Raw genomic sequence first — 22,953 nt, 5'->3', positions numbered from 1 at the left:
TTATTGTAAATTATGTGCCAGTTTGGATTTTGGTTCTAACCGATATGGTTATTCTTCATGGATGAATTGTCACTTATTTCCTAATTAGTTAGTTTAGTTTAGTCAATAATTTAATTTTTGCTATCAATTTAAGTTTTGTAATGGATTCGTTATAGAAATGAAAAATGCACTCGTTAATACGAGCGTAAATATCAAATGTTACCTTTCGCGAACCGTCATCAAGAAATCTAATCACAGTACAAGTATCCTCCGACAAAGTTCCTCGTAAAATCAGGTCTCATCCTAAGACTGCACTTTCAACTGCTTACGAGGATATGTAACTTGACTAATACAGACTTATACGGAGTTGGACCTAACTATCATCTTCTAGCTTGATAATTAAGCCACCCACCTACTGGTCGGATGATGATGATCCTATGTCTAATGCATTAGACCTTCTAGTAAGCCTATTAAGTACTCGAAGAAATTCCAGAAATTAAATAGGTTTTTTTTCTGATATACACCCATTTCATAATGTGTTTTCTAAACTACACCCGTTATGATAATTCTGTCCGTTAATACGGCTAACGGCAGTTATCTTTACAGCGGTTGTACAGCTGTCAGGAAATGAAAAAGTCTGAAAACCCTATAGGAAATTGAAGATCGTATTCATTTATTTTGGGGAAACAGAGTTACACAGAGAACCTCTTTCACTCAAAGTTTGTTTCCCATCTATTCATATAACAATCAAGAGAAGGAACAAAACTAGCATCAACATCATGACTAACAGGGATGTGAATACAGACTGTAGTTACTGAAATTTCCTAAGATTGTTTGCAGTAAGTATAATAGCTTATTCAAATTCCAGCCGATATCGCATTTAACTCTCCCGCGAAATAGAATGTATTCACCCGGTTGTTTCTTTCCCAATTGCATTCACATAGTAATTTATCACAAACAATATTGGAGATGGTCTGGACTCCTGTAATTAGCATTGCCTGGGTAAATTAGGGTTTGCAACAACGGAAAAAAAGAAGATCTTGACTGCACAAAACATATAAAAAGGCAAACACAACAAAAATCATCAAATGGGTTAATCAATTTCATAGATTAGGGTTTAAAAATCATCAAAAACCAAAACCCGATCCTCTAAGTTTCTCTTGAGACGAGACGGGAGCAGCAGCAGCAGAAATATAGAGGAGAAACGAAAAAAGAAAAATGCGATCTAATCTTCTTCTGTCCCAATTTGGTTCTCACTTAGGGTAAAGCTGTAATTTTAGAGTTTAAATGAATCTCCATCGTTGGTCAGTTTCCACACATGTACGGCTATATCATAAGAAACGGGGACTTGACGGTATATTGGATGGTGGGTGTATTTTAGAAATTTACCCAAAAATGGGTGTAATTTTGTAAATAGGTTTTCAAATGGGTGTACATTAAAAAAGTTTCCAATTAAATACTGACGCGGTAATAACAGATCATGGTTTCACGTTAGCAACTGCATGCAACCTTCTTTGACAACTTTAGAGATTCTCAATCATGCAAGAAGTAGCCACTGGGTGGATGTATTTGTTACCTTAAGACCTCTCACGTGTATGGAAATATTGATCAAAGCCGTCTATAACAAATATCTAGGTCAGCAATCACGGTCAGGCATATCATTAGGCATTAGGTGTCCAAATAACCCTAATTCTAGACGGACAAAATCTCTATGCCTTAATAAGTAGGAAAGTGTTGCACAACTTTTTTACATCCTCAGCCGTCTCTAGCGGTGAAAGTAAGAAACCACAAAACCAGCAAACAGCAGATCTAGTTTGATTATCATCAGAACAGAGTTATGGCTGTGGATTTCAACATCTTCAAACAACTATAACATTATATTAGCATAATGATTTCTCCTCTCACAAAAATAAAATCTGTTTTTGGCATGATTTTTTTGGATACTCGACAAGCTCTTTTCCACTCTTCAAAAAACCTATTTGTACTAGTATCAACTGGATCTAGTATTTGAGCTTGAAGAGGATAGAGTCTCTGCCATGGATCATGGCACTATTTTTATCTCAAGTAGAATTTTTGTGATCCGTCCATGGTATATTTTCATTGAAGAATCAGTCCAAGAGATCAAAACTATTCCTATTTGGATGAATTTAAGAAAAATACCAATTCATTTATGGAATGCCAAAGGAATCAGTATGATTTCTAGTTCTTTGGGAACTCCTTTGTTTTCTGACAAGCATACATTAGCTAGAACTAGAATGAGCTTTGCTAGGGTATGTATAGAAATTGAAGCAAATTTTGATTATCCAGACTCTATTTCGGTCTCTTTGAAGGAAAGGATTTCAATGTCCGTGTAGAATACCCATGGAAACCTCCTAGATGTCTCTCATGTGCTACATTTGGTCATTCTAGTAGTAAATGCACTAAAGTGAAAAAAATTTGGGTTCCTAAAGTTATCAAAGAAACTTCAGGAGGAGTTGAGAAGGTGGTAGCAACCCAAGGGAAAGAGATGGAAGTGGGTTTGGATGTTGGGTCGTCAAAGGCAGGTAGTGTGGCTGCAGTTATAGGTGATGATTCATTAAACACACTAGAGATGGTGGTTTGTGGTGGAGAAGAAGGATTTTCTGCCGCAAATGAAAGGGTGCAGTTGGAAATGGTACCTCTCCCTGATGCTAACAAATGGATCAACAATACAAGAAAAGGTAGGAAATCGGACATCAAAAGCGGGCCAAGGAAAACTCCGGTTAGCTCCTTAAAGTCGTTCGCAATTCTAGATATATTCCTGGAATCTACAGATGCAATACACCATGATCCTAGTCCTGATAACAAGGTAGAAGAAATCAGAGAGGAAGCGTGCAGATCTTGTTCTCAAGTTATGGTTGAAAATAACAATGTGGAAACCTGCGAAGAAGGTGATGAAGATACAACTTTTGGATCACTCTTTGAAGAAAATAAGTTTCAAGAAGGTAAAGAGGATGAGATGGATGCTAGGAAAATGAAGGTTCTTGAACACTTCGATGCTCCGGTAAAACCCCTTACCATTATTGAAAAAATTTCTGGTTTGTTAGGAGATACTAGCGTGTTAAAACTTAGGTAAATCACGTTCTTATCTTATTCATTGTAATGCCGTAGCTATTTATACATGACTCAAACTTGATGAACAATCCTTCCTAAAGCACGAACTTGAGCCTTTCCTTATGGGTCTCAAATTCGTGACTTACATGGACAATACTTTCCATAGACTGACCACTACGGTCTTGGAAAGAAATTACGACACTTTCCTAATATATCGCTTTCCTTAATACCCCCCTCAAGACGGAGCATGTAGGTCACAAACGCCCATCTTGGACAAAAGACCTTGAAACTGAACTCGGCCTAATGATTTTGTGAAGATATCCGCCAACTGCAACTCCGTAGGCGTATAAGAGGGTGAAATAATTTTCTGTACTATCGCATCCCTGATGAGATGACAATCCACCTCTATATGTTTGGTTCTTTCGTGAAAAACGGGATTCTGAGCAATATACAATGCCGACTGACTATCACAAAGGAGACTCATTCCCTGTGTATGACGAACTCCCAAATCACCTAGTAATTGCTTCAACCACTTCAATTCACAAGTATCTGCAGCCATAGATCTGTATTCTGCTTCAGCTGAACTACGAGAAACTGTGTACTGCTTTTTGGTCTTCCAAGACACTGGTGAATCTCCAAGAAGTACAAACCACCCTGTCAACGATCGTCTAGTCAAAGGACAGCTTGCCCAATCTGAATCACACCAGCCTTTTAAACTTAGACTACTATCAGAGCGCAACAAATTCCTTGCCCAGGATTCTTTTTCAAATATCTAACCACCGAAGTGCAGCTTCCCAATGTTCTTGTCTTGGATGCTGCATAAACTGTGACAAATATGCACAGAATAAGCTAGATCCGGTCTAGTCACAGCCAGATAAATCAATCTTCCGATCAGTCGACGATACTTTCTGCATCACTCAGCAACGGCCCTGTTGCCAAAGCTAGACGATGATTAGTTTCCATGGAAACTCTGCTGGTTTTGCTCCTAATAACCCCGTCTCCATAATAATGTCCAATGCATATTTCCGTTGACAAAATAAATGCCTTGCTTACTGCGAGCTATCTCCAAGCCCAGAAAATATTTCAATTTTCCCAATCTTTCATCTTGAAACACTGTCCCAAATATGTTTTAAATTTATTAGCTCCACTATATTATTTCCTGCAACAATCAAATCATCCACATACACCAAAACATTAAGTTGCATCTTTCCTTTGATCATAGTGAAAGAGAATAGTCTGAATAAGATTGCCGAAAACCGTAATTCTTCAAAGCTGTTGATAGTTTTGCAAACCAACAACGTGGAGCCTGTTTCAAACCATACAACGATTTCTTCATTTACATACCATATTAGGATTACCTTTCGCAAATCCGGTGGTATTTTCATATACACCTCTTCCTCCAAATCTCCATGTAGAAACGCATTGTGTACATCCATCTGATGTACTTCCCAATTTTTAACAGCTGCAACAGCTAGAAAAGTACGCACTGTTGTCATTTTTGCTACAGGTGCAAAGTCTCTTTGTAATCTAAGCCTTCACTGATGATTTCCAAAGATCACCAATCTTGCTTTTAAACGAACCAAATTCCCATTTTCATCATACTTCTCTGTATATATCCATTTACTTCCTAGTGCCTCTTGCCCTCCGGCAATTCTTGCAACCCAGGTACCTTGTTCTTCTAGTGCTCGTATTTCTTCTTCCATGGCTTTCGCCATCCTGGATGTTTCATGCTTCTTTAAAGTTGCGAGGTGCAGAACCGCGTTATAGCTGCAAGAAATTTCTTATACGTTGTAGAAAATTATCACAACTAACATAATATGTCAAAGGATACGGCGTACCTGAGGAGGATGATTGTGATGAATGAAGATGAGATGGACTATTTTCTCGAATGGTGTGCGTCACAAATCCCTTAAGCCTACTCGATGGAATTTCGTACGCTTTCCTTTACCCATATCACCTTCTACTGCACACGTCATTGCCCGGACTCAAAGCTCAGCAGATCTCTCTTGAACTGCTACACTTCTCCTTCTATCGCAGTACATCTTGAACTGCTACACCTTCTCCTTGTCGCAGTCACACCTGTATACCTACAGCTTCTCCATTGTCGCAGTTACGCCGGTATACCTACAGCTTCTCCACTGTCGCTGTTACGCCTGGTACTGCACTTTCTCCTTCTGTCGCTGTTACATCTTCATCATCACTCCAGTCAAACGCTGGATTCAACTGATCAGTCTCAGCTGATACACCAGTCACCTCGGTCTCAATAGAATGACCAGGCTGATCAGTCTCGGTGTCAGTCGAAACTTGTCTGCTGCACAGATGCTTCATTCTTATATGGGAAACTATTCTCACAAAACTGGACGTCTCTTGACACTAGAAATTTTCATCCAAGTCATATACTTGCCATGCCTTTTTACCAAACGGATAACCAAGAAAAACACACCTCCTTCCTCTACTTGCAAATTTATCCCCTTTATTACTTTGATCATGCACATACACAGGCATCCAAACACTTCAACTGATTATACGGAGGTTGCTTTCCAAACAATATTTCATATGGAGTTTTATTTTTCAGAATAGGTGTAGGCGTACGATTAATCAAATACGCAGCGTCAATGCGCATTCTCCCCAAAACCGTATTGGCAAGTTGGCTTGAAATCTCAAGCCCTTGCCACATTCAATATATGTTGATGCTTTCTCTCCACTCTTCCATTTTGTTGCGGAGTACCAACACACGATGTTTCAAAAACTATCCCATTAGTCTTAAAATATCCACGCAATGAATTAAACTCGGTACCATTATCACTTCTAACAATTTTGATATCTTTATCAAATTGTCGTTTCACAAGAGCAATAAAATCAAGAAACGTTGTTCAACTGCGTTTTATTTTGAAGCAAATGAATCCACACACCTCTTGAAAAATCATCTACTATTGTAAAAAATACTGTGCTCCACAAGACGATGTAGCCCTATAAGGACCCCATAAATCTATATGAACCAACTCAAAAATACAACTGGATTTACTGAGACTACTAGCAAAACTACTCCTATGTTGTTTCGCTCTTGGACAAATGTCACAAACTTCATTATGCTTCTTAATCTACTCACACCCGGCAACCTTTGCAATACTTTTTCTGATGGATGTCCCATTCGTCGATGCCACAGCTCGTATGATCTCCACTGACGCCATAACTTCAACTTGAGGCACACCACAGAAAATATACAGTCCACCTTGTCGTTCACCCACTCCAATCACCTTCCTCGTCAACCGGTCCTGTATAAGACATAAACTGTTAGTACATTGTACCGTACATACTAATTCATCAATAAGTTGTGTGACTGAAATTAGGTTACAAGTTATTTGAGGCACATAAAGCACATTATCAAGTCTCAAACCGCCCTGCAGAATAATAGTCCCTATTTTCTCAGATTGTGCATATTTTCCATCTGGGAGTCCAACAGTACACATCACAATATCTTTCACATCAATCATGTCATCTCTTCTACACGTGACATGATTTGTAGCTCCCGTGTCTATAATCCAAGTCGGTTTATTTGCTTACCTTGAAGCTGGGACGTATTTTTCTTTGCATTCAAAAACTCAAGCACCTGTTGAGTTGTGTTGCGGTTACTCCCATCAAATCTGAGCCGTCTGAGGAATATGTACCACTTGACTGCTTTGTCTCTGATATATTTAGATTATGTGCTCGAACCTGGTTGCCAGTTCCTTGTCCTCTACCTCCTCTGCCATTCGCAAATCCACCACGACCTCTACCACCGGTTCTTCCCTCGACCATATCCTCTTCCACTTCTAGGTTTATCTCCCCACCATTCAGGTATCCAATAAGCTGAAAACAACCTTCATCCGAGTGTCCTTGTCTGCTACATGTGCAATATTTGTTAGGAAGTGTTTTGAGAGTACGTTGATCAGATTGTACCTTGAACGCCATCACATTGTCATGAACTTCTGTTGTGGCAGCTACATCTCCTTCTGAGACGTTCCGATTTACCATTGTTGATATGCTACATCTATTGAAGGCAGTGGATCTCGCCAACAATTGTTCACGCAAGGAACCATAGACACGTCTAGTCCAATTAAGAAATAATGTAGTAAATCTTCTTCTCTCAAAGTACTAACCTGTGTTGCAATATCACACTCGCACTTGCCACACTACACGTTGGTACCTTCATATATGTGATCATCTCATCCCATATCTTATTCAATCTTCCAAAATAGCAGCCACACTTTCTGTTCGCTTTTGTTTACACTCACTTAAAGATGTCTTTAGCTGGCATGTCCGTGTTCCACTTACAACACAAAACCGTCTCTTCAAGTGGTTCCACAACAAGTTGGCATATCATAGTCTCCCAAACTCGATCTGAGTGACGCTCCAACGTGTTGCTGATCCAGAGACAAGCATCGACTGAATTGCAACCCATTCTTCCAACTGTCACTTTCTTTAGGTTCTTGATTGTTCCATCAATGAAACCAAACTTCCTCTTAGCTACTAATGATCTTCTTATGGCTCTAGCCCATTCATCATAGTTATGTCCTTTTAGAACAACCGGTGTGATGATAATACCTGGACCATCACTCGATCCTAGGTGATATACTGGATTCTTCCTCTGCGTATCATATTCGATATTCTTGTCTTTGTTTGATGATTCTACGTCACCACCCATTCTCAACGATTTTCTTTTCTTCTCTTTTTTTTAGAGTTTTCAACTGGCTCGTGATGCCATGTTAAAACTTAGGTAAATCACGTTCTTATCTTATTCATTGTAATGCCGTAGCTATTTATACATGACTCAAACTTGGTGAACAATCCTTCCTAAAGCACGAACTTGAGCCTTTCCTTATGGGTCTCAAATTCGTGACTTACATGGACAATACTTTCCATAGACTGACCACTACGGTCTTGGAAAGATATTACGACACTTTCCTAATATATCACTTTCCTTAATATAGCGGAAAAGAAACGAGCATATTTTGTGCACTAAATGATAAATATAAGAAATCTTGGAAGGATAGGGAGATCAGAAAGTTAGGATGGAAGGACGAACCAAACAATGACAAACTTGGCAGAGGTCACCGGAAGTCGGCAAAGAAGAAATGATGATTTGCTTGTTAGCCAGTGGGAGGTGTTTAACTTTGTTGGCTCTTTAGAGCGTTTTTTTTTTCCTTTGTAGCACTGCAATGTGCCTTTTTTCTGTTTTTTCTTCTCCTTTTTTATTTTTTCTTTTCTTTTTTCTCTGTATTGGATCCTTTATTTCTAATACATTTAACCTTTCTCCTCAAAAAAAACTGGATCTAGTATTTACATTTTTCCGGTTGTTCAGAAGTCCAATCATGATCTGGATTCAAGTGTTTACATTTTGAATTGTTCATTTATCTTCCCCTTAAATCTGTCTTCAATTTCTCTTCAATGTCTAATAGCTGCTGCATTGTAAATACAGCAAGTAAAATTATGTTTGTCAGCGCATTAAGTAAAATTATTGGATTAGATCTGTCCAGTTTTTTTCTTTCTTTGAATGAAATCTTGTACAGAGCAGGCACATATAATTCGATATGTTACTTTCTAAGAGATGTTTGTCATTCAGTTTGATGCGGAAAATGTATGCACATATAATTCCACTAGTGGGTGAGAAATCAAACTTTTTGTCACCAAATTCCCCTGACTTTGATAACAACTTCGAAAAATAGCTTATCACCTATAATAGATTTTCAGATGTTAGACAAGTGCCAATTTGATGGGGGTATTCCCACGGAGGAGTACTGGCCTAGTCGTGCATACAGAACGAAGGCATCCAGATTATATTGTCTCAATAGCATTACTTAGAAAGGTTTGTAAAATCCAATTTGAAAATTCAACTCATATGATCCTACAAGACACAAGCACATGTCTTTATCCAAAAATGCAACAAGAGACAACCAGATGTCAGTTGAGCTGTTGAAACCGAAAGATTTAAGGGATTAAGCAAGTATTATTATGGCTCAGAGAAGATGATAAGTGGCAAAACTGAGGCAAGTGTTTCATGCCTGTAAAGAGGCTACCATGCAAAGACAGAAAATTTTCACTTTGTGGCATCAACACGTCAAAAATGCTAGCTTCACCAACTCATTTTGGACGTAGTAAGATTACAATTGCAAAGTGGCGCTTTTTAGGTACACAAAAACAAAATACTTCACCAGCTCAAACGAGGCGCCACACAACCAAAGGCATGCACGCAACCCACTGTTTTGACAGAAGAATCCAAATATCTCCACATTATAAATAGCGGGCTTGAAATCCATGTTCATTCAGTAGCAAGTGATAACATCTATTCAGTAGATTGATCAACAATGGCTAAAGTTCTCTCTCTTATAGCAATTTTCTTCCTTGTTTCGACTGCACTTGCACAAACTCATCAAAGGGGTGAACAGACTCAGCAACAAGTGAGGTTGCAGGAGGCTCGTCAATGTCGTATTCAACAATTAACTGCGAGTCAGCCAAACCAACGTATTGAGTCTGAGGGAGGTGTGACCGAGCTGTGGAATGAGTATGAAGATCAGTTCCAATGTGCTGGTGTTGCTCCAATGCGAAATGTCATTCAGCCTAACTGTCTCTCACTTCCCAACTTCTCTCCTTCTCCTCGCCTCGTTTATATTCAACAAGGTTTGGTTTTTCGAAATACTCAATAACACACTTCTTGCTAAGCAGGGTCTAATTGTGCATGCATGAAATCCAGCATAATAATCATACGGAAACTGAATTTCTTTGACACTGAATTAGTTTTAAGTTGTGTGTACATTCAGGTCAAGGTCTGCTAGGATTATCACAGCCTGGGTGCACTGAGACCTACCATTCCAGCCAGCAACCCGGATTACGAAGAGAGCAAGGAAGCCAACAAACAGGCCGACAAAGTGAACAGAGAGATCAACACCAGAAGATCCACAGAATACGCCAGGGTGACATTGTTGCACTTCCAGCTGGTGTGGCTCATTGGTGTTATAACGATGGAAATGAAGAACTTGTCGCTGTTTCGGTAACTGATCTCAACAACAACGCCAACCAGCTTGAACAGAAATTCAGGGTATAATACTTTTTTTCGCTCCATATAATATCATTATAGATCTTGCTGTTCTCAAGTGATACGGTAAAAATTAATGGTTGCACTGATATTATTATGTTCGATTTTTTCAGTCATTCTACCTTGCCGGTGGGCAACCACAAAGATCATCACTCCAAGGTTCACCACACCAACAACAACAACAGAGGGAGACATTCCAAAATGTATTCCGTGCATTCGACGAGAACTTGATGGCTGAGGCATTCAACGTTCCCGTGGAAGTAATAAGAAGGATGCAGCAAGAAGATGAGAGAGGTTTGATCGTTAGGGTTCGAGATGAAGAAATGAGGATGATTAGGCCCGAAGAAGAGCAAGAATACGAATCAAGAAGGTACAACGGCTTGGAAGAAACTTACTGCAACTTGAATATTAGACAATACCTGGATAACCCTAGAGAAGCTGATATTTACTCAAAACAAGCCGGAAGAATCAACATTGTTAACAGCCAAAAGCTTCAAATCCTTAACTACATGGACATGAGTGCCGAGAAAGGAAACCTTTACCCGGTAAAATTTCAATACCAACACAGTTTTCATACTTAATTAACTTTCCGTTGAATGTAATACTTTCGATGATTTTAACACCACATCTATTGTGACAGAACGCAATGCATGCACCCCACTGGACCATGAATGCTCACAGCGTTTTCTACGTGACACGCGGTGAGGCTCATGTACAAGTTGTTGGCAGCAATGGACAAACTGTTCTTGATAACAGAGTTAACCAAGGAGATCTCTTCGTCGTCCCTCAACACTTTGTTTCTACAATTAGAGCTGGAAACAATGGATTCGAATACGTAGCTTTTAAGACTTCTGGTCAGCCAATGAAGAGTCCTTTAGTGGGTTACACTTCAGCTTTCAAAGCAATGCCAATTCAAGTTCTTGCAAGTTCTTTCCAAATCTCTACCCAAGAAGCCCAGAACCTCAAATACAACAGGGAGCATCAAACCATGCTCTTACCTCCTAGAGCTGTTAAATCTTCTTAGATGATCTCCTCCTTTATAATCTGCAGCAAGGAGATGGCGGGTTTTCTATTTTCCTGAAATAAATGTAGTTGGTATATAGTAATAAGAGTTGTATGAGTTAGCTTGGATCTCAACCAAGTAATAATGACGAGAAAAATCCATCCTTCAATCCTTTATCTTAAATGGAGTATCTCGTACATAATATGTTTCTATATCAGTACAAATATCTTCTCAAATGATCCATGACATACAAATCTCTGCACTAACATTTGCATGCACCATCCCATTAAAATATTACTTTCTACTTATTCGTCAGACTAAGGACGTGATATGACTAGTGATTGATGAAAATGACCCTTTTGTTCCCTTTGTTCGGGTTGGGTGGTTTTGGGCGTGATCTAATCGCACCGTTTAGACCATGAATGCTGCAGACATTAGATGTCCCGCCGGCGTGGCCAGACCGCCTAAACGCCCTTGCTGCCAAGGGGAACACTCTTCGCTCGAACCTTCTCGATGCCGATAGTTAGGCTTTCTGTCACGTTTTCAAATCTCCGCATTAATCCACTTCCCCGGTGACACCCCTGCCAAGTACATCCCGCCCTACCGTAGCTGTCCAGTTCGGAGCAGCCGCCCAGGCTTGATCCATCGAGCTGCTAATCCGACCCGGACACCAACGGTGATCGACCAGTCGTATTTCAATTTTTGGGGACTAGCTGATCCGAACTGGACTAGTGACTGATGAACCTTTCAATATTTCCAACTTAGTCTGCGTCTGCAATTCCGGTATATGCTGGATACCTACCACACTTTTGAACTTGCCCGAGTCATGCATGTAACCATGTTCTTAATCAGCTGCAGAAAAGCGTACATCACCCATGCTTAGAAGACCCTGTGACACCTTGCCGTCTTCATTTTGAATGCAAGTTCGGAAGTGTTGCCAACTTTTGTGTGGATGCAGGCCAAGTTGGAGACATTGCAAAATTCATCAACAGATGTGAGCCTGGCATGTTTGTCCAACATGTATAAGGTACTTCCCTACTGTAGAAAATTTGATATCAAAGACTTAATGAAACTTAACACAAACTTAACTCAAAACAATTTTCTTAATTGATGTAATTCGACTCATGGCTCAACAGCCTATTTATATGTTCAACAAACTCTATACTCAAGTAATAAACACTTTCATAACATGATCAAACTCTAACAAAGACTCTTTTAAAAAATTCTCACGTAAACAAACTATAAAACAGAATAACTTGCAACCCAAGTATACTTCTAAATACCGTACCATCGTGTCAACCAAACTAGTTGATCCATGCACTGTGTCAACAACACTTGTTGATCCACTCAAACTCTGTCAACTCTCGCAGTTGATCCCTATCAATTGTATCAACGATATTTATTGATTCTTAGTGTAATCTTCACATTATCTTGGTTTAACCTTCAACAACCTCCCTTAAACCAAGATATTATTTACCAATCATTTCTATGTTTCCACGCAAGTAAATGAGAGTGATATACTTCAAAGACTTGGTGAAAATATCAACCACTTGCTCTTTACTTTCACAAAACTCCACAATCATCTCCTTATTACTGACAAGTTCTCTGATGTAATGATACTTAATATCAATGTGCTTATTCCTTCTATGAAGCACAGGATTCTTAGTTAGTGAAATTATATACTTATTATCACAAACTATTGTTATAGGTGCTTTCTATTCATGAAACAATGACTTCAGCATCATTCTTAACCATACAGTCCGTGTAGCGCAATTTCTAGCACCTATACATTCAGCTTCTGTTGTAGATAAGGCAACCACTTGTTGCTTCTTTGATGACCAAGAGAAAAATCATGTTCCCATCTGTAATCCATAACTCATACAGATAGTATTACTATATACCAACTACAAAAGAGTTGTGTAACCGGTCCTATTAATTGGTGTAACTGATTCTAGTGACTGGTGTGACCGATCACAAGAAATACCACGAGTATATGGTAACCGGCCCTGGTAATTGATGTAACCGATCCTGGTAACTGATGTAACCAGTCCTGGTAACTTGTGGGACCGATCACAAGTAGACCATATTAAAGGTATAACCGATCCCGTGATTGGTAGAACTGATTGAACCCATAATGGTGATTTGATATTTGATCAATCACATAGTTATCTTGGAATACATATGAACCAATTCTAAACTTGTTTGGAAGTGTGGTATAATCGATTCCAAGACTGTAAATAGGAAAGAGGATTTAGAAAGTAAAGATGTTAACATACTTTGAACACGATCAGTAACTCTTATCTTTTATTGTATAAAGATATCCCTTAATTACTCAAGGAGATCCCAGTCCGAAATAAATTAGAAATATTTTAATTAAGATTTTTAGTTTTATATATGCTTTAATTACCAGCAATTAAATGCATATCTCTAGAAAATAAAAATTAGTAACGTGCATTTACTAATTGGAGATTTTTTATTGAAGATTTCGGAAATATTGGACAAAGCATTTCCAGGAATTATTAAAAGCGAATTTTTCTATTCATTGCTCTTGAGAATATTTTCGGTTTTTGAAATTCCTTGGTGTCCGAACATCATTGGTCAATAAATACCCAAGTTTGAAATTCTAACAAACCATCATAAGAGCCAGGAAAACTTCATATTTTTATTGTTGCTGGTGGAGCCGTCTATCCGGAGAGGAAAGTACCCTAATTAGGAGAAATCTCTTACGACCGCTCATTTAAAGACTTATGTGGATCAAGAAGCTTTAAGAGTACTGTTGGTGGGAAACGAGATAATTGCAGTGTTATTAGTTTTCGATTTAATTTGATTGACTAACGGTGATTGAACTCTGATTGCACCTTGTTGATACATGGAAAATAATTCCCCTTAGTGGTTTGGGGGTTCCCGTAAGTAGGAAAGAAAGTCTAGTAAAAAGAGTGGGGACTTGGGGACTAGGCCCAAGCCCGAAGGGTTGGTTCCCATGACAAAGGGGATAAGCAAGGAATTAACCAAAAGAGGAAGGGTTACATTAAGGAACGGAATTACATTAAAGGTAATTAAGAAGGATTAGGACATGTGGCAAGGTGATATAAAAAGAAGGGGATTTTGGAAAGTATATATAATGGAAGACAAAGTATAATAGAAGGACAACTCTTTCTCATACTATTCCTAGAAATTGAGGTCATATGGTGTACTAGGGAGGGTAGAACCTACATAAAATTCTGGTATTAACATTTAGCGACCACACCCGGAGGCTCGTGCCTAGATCATCATGACCCATCTAGAAAGCGCCAACCCAAGCACGACGGAAAATCAACCAACCAATGGTCCCATCAACACGGACGAGGTGAAAATGGAAGACGGGGATAGCGAGGAGGAAGGAGAATGATGTAACGCACGAGGAGAACACACAAGCAGCCCAGAAACCAAAGTCCCCACCCCCAGTGTTGCAAGACATGCATAAGGAGCTAGAAGAGCGATCACAAAGAAGACAAGAGCTAGAAAAATGGATAGCACAAGCTGTAATAGCATGCAAAAACACTCGTGAAAAAAAATCAGAGGACGAGGAATATCAGAATGTCAGATGAACAACCATGTCACAAAAAGAAATGGAAAAATATTTTGAACAAAATTACCATGTAATAAAACTGGACAACCACCGCCCCGCGAGTAACCCATATCCGGCAGACATTAGAGAATATCAATACCCCAAAGATTATATATCTCCAAATTTTAAGACATATGACGGGAAAGGAAATGCATGGGAACACCTTATCTGATTCCTCTCGATGATGAACGATAGAATCTCCGATGGAAAGCTGTGTTTGAAGTAATTTCCTAAATCATTGACGGGAACAACATTTACTTGGCACGACAACCTGAAAGAAGAGAGTATAGATTCCTGGTCAACCATGTCCTCTTTGTTTCTTGGGAAGTTCTATTCATCCAAGCGCAAAGTCACGTCGATAGATCTAAGAAGAAACGGCCGACGGATAGGAGAGGAGGTAGGAAAATATATTATGAGGTTCCGAAGAATAAGATTGGACTGTCATGAGGACATCAGTGAAGAAGCGCTTGTAAAAATATGCGTACGGTGAATGGTGTCATCCTTCAAAGGGAACCTAATTAAATTCAGGTTCCAAACTTTTGTCGAGCTCGAAGAGGCGGCTGAAAGGATTGCTGACTGCGTGGAATTACCAACAAAGCCAACATGGCACCACGCAGTTAGTAAGGTATCCGAAGAACCTCACAATGAAAGGCTTAACACTAATAAGGGAAGCAGAGAACGGCATCAAACGAGTAATACGACTCAAAAAAGAAACGGGTGGACTAGGAAAGATTCAGGCCCACCTCCTCCCCGCTCCCATACGGGAAGGAACGAGCAATCGAACTTTTAAACCAGTGGGTTACAAACGTAGAAATTCAATTACCCCCAATAGTGGTAGATATCAACAAAATGAACAAAGAAGCAGCGAAATACTTCCATTACTACAGAAGGATGGGACACCCAACAGTGGAATGTTACGCCATAAGGAGCATATTCGAACGAAAGAGTGTCTCTGGAGAACTTGAAAAAACAAATAAAAGCGATTGAGTACGACCCTTTCCGACACCATTAATAAGAGAGAAAGACGAACAACAACGAAAGCATTTTCCAAGGATGTTTTCATTGATCAACATAAATCGCATTCAACTTGTAAAAAACTCTTTTTTATGGTAATAAATAATCCTTCGAAATTTTTGTTCTTACAAAAGGCCATGGGAACGCCAAAGGCGCCCAATCGGCTGAAAAAAGGTTGCGGAAACGCCAAAGACGCCCGGCCGGCTGACAAATTTATAAAAGGTCACAGGAATGCCAAAGGCACCTGAATCTACTGACAAATCTACAAAAGATTACAGGAATTCCAAAGGCGCCTGATGGATTGACAAACCTTCAAAGGATTACAGGAACGTCAAAGTCTCATGATCAGATGACAAATCTATAAAATGCAAAGGGAACGCCAAAGGCGCCCAATACGTTGATAAAAAGAAAGAGAGAGTAGGCGCGTTCTACCAACTCCCACCCATCCCACCACATAATCCTGATACAAGAAAGGAGGAATAGGCGCGTTCCACCAATACCCACTCATCCCACCATTTTCGTCTCAAAAAGAAGAAAGAGGGGGAGTAGGCGCATTCCTAACTATGCCCCTCCCACACATCACTTTCATTTCAAAAAAAGGGGGGGGGGGGGGGGTATAGGCGCATTCCTAGCTACACCCTAACCGCACACCATTTCATCTCATTGTACCCTTTAAATAAAAGAAATAAGGAGCAGGCGCGTCCCATAAACACCCCATCACACAACATCTTTCTGATAAAAGAAAGGGATAATAGGAGCGTTCTACTAACGACCAACAACCCACTACATACCTAAAAAAGGGGAGAAAGGGGGATAGTAAGCGCGTCACAAAACGCTCCCCCGGCCCCACCTACGCTTCTCCAACAACAAACAAAAGGTGTGACTACTCGTTTTCCCGTAGTCTACGTAATGTATACAGCTTAGAGGATCTGATTCTAAGCAGTATCGATACCACTATTGAACTGACAATTCTAAGTTATAAAATTCAAGATCACAATAATAACTAAGAACATAAATAGAATGTAAAAGCTTCTAATTTATCATGATACACAAGAGATTACGTGGTTCGACATTTGTCTACGTCCACGGGGTAATGCATGATTGTTTTGTATTAAGTTGTGGTGGTTAAAAAAGATGTTAAATGCTTCCCAAAGTAACAGAGAGAACTCAAGTTGAAGTAAATACTTAAGTTCTAAACATTAAAGAGGTATAAGCTTAAGACTAGATCTACTCTCCTAGATCTTGAATGCCTCTAGTTTGTTGGTGAGACTTGGTATTTATAGCCCCTTCTGCTCCAGGTGTATCTTTGCTGCCTCTGGGTCCATCGTTTGCTGATATAACTTCCGTACCAATGGTACCTTTGTCCACCGCATGCTCTCTCCAGTCGCATTCCGCCACCTCAGCTGACCCACGTTCTTTCGGGAACTACCCAACCTTAGTATAGGTTGTACCTTCGTTCACCGCCAGCTTCTTCCAATCGGGTTCTGCCACGCCTTCTCTCTCTCTCCACGTGCCTTGATTCATGCATGTAGATAAGAGATTTGTGCATTTAATGCGGATTAGATGCGTCATCTACCTTTGTCCCTTCGCCAGCTGCCTCTTTGTAGACTAGGCTTTAACTCTTCTCATCTCAACTGTCGAGGTATCCTTTCTTGGGGCGAGATAAAGTAGATCTGCGGAGGTATCCTTTGCAACTCAGGTTCCTATGTCTAGCGAAGGCTACATAGTTGGATTTGTATGCGACCATTAAGATCGTGACACTGCTCCACAGAATATTGGTATTCACAGTTTGCCCCTTTTCTTTCATATTATACCGTTTGGTAGGATTGGAAGAAAACTTCCGTTACGCCGCCATTTTTGCACGTACCGATTGGGTGGTCCCTACATGTCCTTTCATGCAATAAATTCCCCTTAAATTTCGGCACATCCAAATTTTTGGATTCTGCAGCCGCCTATAAGAAGGGAATAGAGAGAAGGAAATTTTATTAATTCCATTTCTTCTTCTTCTTCTTCTTCGAACTGTCGCTTTCCATCTCTTTCACTGAGATTCTGCTGCTAACTGCTCCTCCTCCTTTTGATTCTTCGAGTGCTTTGTCTCCACAATTGATCGTACTCGTTTTTTAGTTTTGATTTTCTTCATGCTTGGCCCTGTGTCTCCTTCTTTGACTAGGGGGTTATTGATGTTGATGTTATAATTGCATGTGAGAATTCTTGTTCTTTTTTACTTGCTCGCGCTGTATGAGAACTTGGGTTTCCTCCAATTTTTTATTTTGATGATAATCCTGCCATGATTGTTCTTCGTCTGCAATTTTGATCATGCGGTTAATGGCCCTTGATTTTGCCCCATGATGTGTTCAAATTGTCCCCTTTGGTTGGTTAAGTAAACCCATGCCCAAAGTACGTCAGTTTTTTCCCCTAATTTGCTCTTGAATGAGCTGCAATTTTCCTATGCCATTGTTGATGGATAAGTTCTTCCTGTCGGTGTTAGGAGTTATGAGGCTCCCAAAGAAGCCTACGTGTAAGGGTCCGAAGGTATCTTAGTCGGCTGATCCTCCCCCGTGAATGGATCATCCTGATGCTATGCCATCTCCTCCTCCTGAGGATTCTGAGGTACCTGCTGGGACTGAGATGGCTATGGTCCCTGAGGAGTCTACGGACTCTGAGGTTGAAAAAGTTGTTGTTGAAGATCTTCCTCCTCCTCATTATGATATTCAGAGGCTTCAGCTGCGTGACAAAGATAGCTTTTATCATCTGTCCATTGCTGAGATTGCTAAGTCTTTTCGTCTTCAGAAGTTTGAGATTTCTTTTGTCAACGGCCCTGATGTCCTCACAGAGTCTCTTATTCAATATTTTCCTTACGATGACAATAATCTTCTGATTAGTGTTGTCCAATTGGCCACGGGTATGCTCCTCCCTCTGTTTAGTAGAAAGGATCTTTTCTATTACGATGTCTTGTCTACCCGGGATGACCCAACAAATAAGACTCAGGTCCGAGTAGTTATGTAGTATACTGGTAATTACTGGCATGCCCTTCGTGATAGTTGGTATCGTAGCAAGGGAAAGATTACTTTGAAGTCCTATGACCCTTTTGATGAAGGGAGATCCAAGCAGGGGGATTATACCCCTGCCAACTTCAATGTTACATATGTCGATGTTATTCAGAAAAGTAACCTTCTTCTTTGGAGTGTTGTCCTTCGTCGTATTCATGTTACTGCTAGGAGGATTAGGGAAGGTAATAACCTTCGCTTGCTGTAGGAGATTGATAAGACTGTTTGACTACCATCCCTTATTCTGCTAGGCTGCCTTTGACGAAGTATGGTCGCATCCGTCTTGATCATGATGAACGTTGGGCTCGTACTCCTCTTCGTGTGGTTTGTCCTTGGGCCTATGTTTTCACCATCGCAGATCCTTATGTCCCTCGTTGAGCTCGTTCTTTACCCGAGAAGTATGATGGGTATCGGCCTTGGATTTTTAATCTTGTTGCTTCTCATGAGGTACCTTTGTGTCTGCTTTGGTTTATTTGTCTTTTTTGATATCTTTGTCTGATTTTATGATGGTTTTCTTTTGCAGACTGCCCCTGCTTTTTCTGCTGGGACTGCTCCAGGATCTGCTGGTAACTCTGTAGCCACAAGGACTAGGAAGAGAAAGGCTTTGGTTGAAACACCTGCAGAGGTAAGGATCATTATCATACCTTTGTGTTTGTAAGTTCCTTAGTGCCTTTCCCCTGGTTCTTAGCTGACGCATGTGTTCCTTTATAGTCTTCTCAGAGGAAGGGTAAATTGAAGACTGTTATGTATCTTGATGCTTTGGATGAGGATCCTAAGGCTGTTGGCGAGGTACCAGGTGACGAGACATAGAGAATATCGAGGATACTTCCTCAGTCCTCATTTGGATGATATTGAGGAGGATTTTTCCAAAGATAACCCTAGTCCCGTCCGATCTGCCTCAGTTGAGGGTGAGAAACTTCTTGTTGGTAATGGTACTCAGTTGGTCGAGCCTGTTAGTGTCCAAGCCCCTGCTCCTACATTGTATTTGAAGATGCCTTCGTTCTCTGCTCCTAGCAAAGCATTGCCTGCTATTTCTGCAGCTGCTGGAGCGGCTGTTGTGGCTTCTAAGAGTCTCCCTTCGTCTCCTGCCACCTCCTTTCAGTCAAGTGGTACGTTTCTAAGGTTGTTACCCCCACAGTGAGGGTTGGTAGTTCAGACTCGCAGCCGAAGAAGAAGGTTGTGATTTCACTAGATAGCTTCTCCTTCAATGTTGCTCCTGCTTCACTAGGGAGTGCTCAGTTTGTCTCTACTGCCCCTGTTAGCAAAGCTATTGGACCTCCCCACCTTCGTCACCAGACTGGACCGTACTGGGTAATCTTCCTTCTGCCAGTGACATGGATTTGGGCGGTTCTCAAGCTCTTCCTTCTGTTCCTAGCTCATCCACCATGCCGTTTATTCGTCGTAGCGAGGGTTCAGCAGTCGTGCCCCATGTCCGTGCTCAAACGAACGAGGGAGTTGCTGCTGAATCTAGCCAAGGTAAGATGTCGGAGAGTTTGAGCTTAGGTAGTTCTGATGACGCTATTCTTGAAGCCATCCTGCGGGATTCCAAGGGTATCTTTTCTGTTGGAGTTGATCATCATCATCTTGGTAGTTCTTTCAAGATAGCTTCGCAGCTGGATATGTTATCTGCCCAGTATCGTGCAGCTAAAGACTTGTTCTTTGTCCCTGATTGCCTTCGCTCTAGTCAGAGCTTTGGTGAGATCCGTAGGGGTAGCATCCAAGACATGGAGGCTTTCATGGACACTTACACCAATTTCCTCCCTCGTCTTTCAGCATTCTCAGTAAGTGATTCTCACCTTATTGTTTTTGTTCTTAATTTGATCCTCCGTCCTCTCTTATACTCCTTCGTTTACAGCTTTGCAAGCAGATCGATGTTGGATACACCTTATTCAAGGTTTATAGAGCTAAGTGTACTCATTTGAGTGCCTGTTGGAACGCGCTCGTCAAGAATATGCGCTTTATATTGCACAACAGCCTTTGTCGAGTGATGCTGCTTCTGTTGCTAAGATATCTTCGTTGGAGGACGATCTTAGGAAGACTCAGAGATCTCTGGAAGCTTTCTTATTGGATCTTGAGAGAGCTAATAATTCTTCCAAGGTTGCCGTGGATGGGCGTAAAGTTGTTGATTCTTCCTTAGCCGCTGAGTCCTCTAAAGTCATAGGTTTCTTTCTTCTCTCCTTAACTTTTCTTCATTTTTGGTTGCATAGTCCTAAGACAACCTTTGTCTGTCATCCGGTAGCTCTAGTGAGCTTAGGTATCTCCAAGATCAAGTGGCCAAGTTAACCTCCAACGATTGGTATTGTCAAAAGAAATCTGATAGGCTTATGAACGTAACAGTCCATAATGAGGCCCAACTTTCCCTTGAGTCTGCCCATAATGCGGAATTACTGAAGCAGATGGATTTTCTTCGTAAGGAGTGTGACGAAGGCCTTAACTGGAATGAGAGTCTCATTTTAAAGCAAAAGGAGGATATTGCCTTAGTCAAGAAACGTCTCTCAGCTCAAGAAATTTTTCGCAAGAAGTATCATGCCGATTTTGAAGATGCATGTGCTTCCTTAGATAAGGTCACTGCGGAACGTAATTTATTGACTTCTGAGGTTTGTTCCCTTAAGAAAAAACTTGTCGACGCTAGCTTTGTGCCTTCTTCCATGTCTCATGCATCTTTATTATTAAGGTTTGAAAAGTTAGAGAGTGTGTACCAAGATTTATCATCTGAGAATGCTTCGCTCTAGATAGACGTTGATGATCTCCGGACGGAAAGGGATACCCTTGTGGAAGATCTTGATGCGGCTGAGGTGGATCCTGCTGAGGCTCAGCTTAGTTTAGAAGAATCCCTTAGCCATGCCGGAGGTATCTTAGGATAATTATTTTTCCGTAGTGTCCTTTGTGTCTTCAATTGATTTTTATTGTTGTTGATACCCTTCGTATCCGCAGGTCTCCAGGAGCAGTTGGTGGGTGCAAATGCCAAGATTAGCCTCCTTGATGGTTAGATATCTGCATTGGAAATATCTCGCCAGTTTGATTCCGCTGCTAAGTTCAAGGCTGGGGGGCTTCAACAAGCTAATGATCATCTTAGCGCTCAGATGATGGAGCTCCGCCATAATTCTTCTTCGGATCTAGAGGCTCATGATTCACAGATGAAGGTGCAATTTGAGCGTTCTGCCATTGATTACATCAATGATTCCTTTACGGAGGCTGAGCTCCAGGCTGAGGGGGTTGTCTTTCTTCGTCTTCCTTACCCATGATCACGTTATGCTGGCTTTGTTTCCAACTGAACTTCTTTGTTGTATTATGCCCCCAATTGAGGGGCCTTTGCTGTCTCCTTTCCTTGAAACAACTCCTTGTTAGGTTCTGAACCTTTGTCATCTGCAACTTTTATGACATGTTAGTCGTATTTTGGTAACACTATTATGGTACCTTTATTATTATATGAATATATGTAGACGTGTTTTGTCTAATCATTTGCACATTTGAGTCATCACAAGGTGCTAAGGTATGTTTAACCTTTGGTGGAACATTCATCATCCTACCCAAGTATCCTTTGTCCAGAAGGTACCGTGGTGGCGAGGGCTCCTACATGGGCAATAATTTTCCTGTAACCCTACGCGTTCAGCGCGATGGATTCTTTACTTCGACAAGGTATCTTTATTTGTGGGATATATTGCTTATTATTTTCCTTTTAGTGGGATTCATTTGCCCTTAGGATCCGAGATTGACATATGTGCAGTTATGTCGTGCCTTGCCTCATCGTCAATTCTTACGGAGGGTGTTTATTCTAACCCAGCTTGTATTTAATCAACATGTACTTTTTCTTAGCAAAAAGTTTCTTTCATTGATTAGTTAGGTTTATAATACCTTTGGTCATGGATAAAACATGGTGGGCCATTGCCCCTTCCCTTCTTCTCCTGAGTAATAACCATTCACTTACGGGTAGTACTTCTTTAGGTACATTGCGTTCCAAAGGTGTTGCAATACTTCTCCTTCGAGGTTTCTTAGGTAGTATGAACCCTTCCCGGAAATATCTTGTATGATGTAGGGTTCGTCCCATGTTGGAGCTAGTTTTTCCCACTCTTTCTCCCTTTGATATGGTGGTATTTGACGTAGTACGTATTCTTCAACCAAAAGTTTCTAGGAATTACCCGTTTGTTGTATTCGTGAG

At 40.6% G+C, this 22,953-nt stretch overlaps 1 protein-coding gene across 1 annotated transcript; it reads left to right on the top strand.

The window, feature by feature from the left end:
* The first annotated feature begins 9,376 nt into the window (after positions 1-9,376).
* On the top strand, positions 9,377-11,284 carry LOC113325261 (11S globulin seed storage protein 2-like). Its single transcript, XM_026573465.1, has 4 exons — positions 9,377-9,708; positions 9,849-10,126; positions 10,237-10,668; positions 10,764-11,284. Exons 1-4 carry the CDS (start codon positions 9,396-9,398, stop codon positions 11,145-11,147), a joined length of 1,407 nt encoding a protein of 468 aa, XP_026429250.1. The 5' UTR covers positions 9,377-9,395; the 3' UTR covers positions 11,148-11,284.
* Positions 11,285-22,953: the final 11,669 nt, after the last annotated feature.

The sequence above is a fragment of the Papaver somniferum genome, chromosome 1 (assembly GCF_003573695.1).
Source record: "Papaver somniferum cultivar HN1 chromosome 1, ASM357369v1, whole genome shotgun sequence".
NCBI classification, from domain to species: Eukaryota; Viridiplantae; Streptophyta; class Magnoliopsida; order Ranunculales; family Papaveraceae; genus Papaver; species Papaver somniferum.
Note: the sequence above shows the minus strand (reverse complement) of the source record. Positions and strands in the feature narration are given on the sequence as shown.

Bases quoted from the DNA above. Each gene is read 5' to 3' on its own strand.
- LOC113325261 (XM_026573465.1), top strand. From the start codon at position 9,396: ATGGCTAAAGTTCTCTCTCTTATAGCAATTTTCTTCCTTGTTTCGACT. The intron at 10,127-10,236 runs GTATAATACTTT...CGATTTTTTCAG, and splicing joins AGCTTGAACAGAAATTCAGG to TCATTCTACCTTGCCGGTGG. The intron at 10,669-10,763 runs GTAAAATTTCAA...CTATTGTGACAG, and splicing joins AGAAAGGAAACCTTTACCCG to AACGCAATGCATGCACCCCA.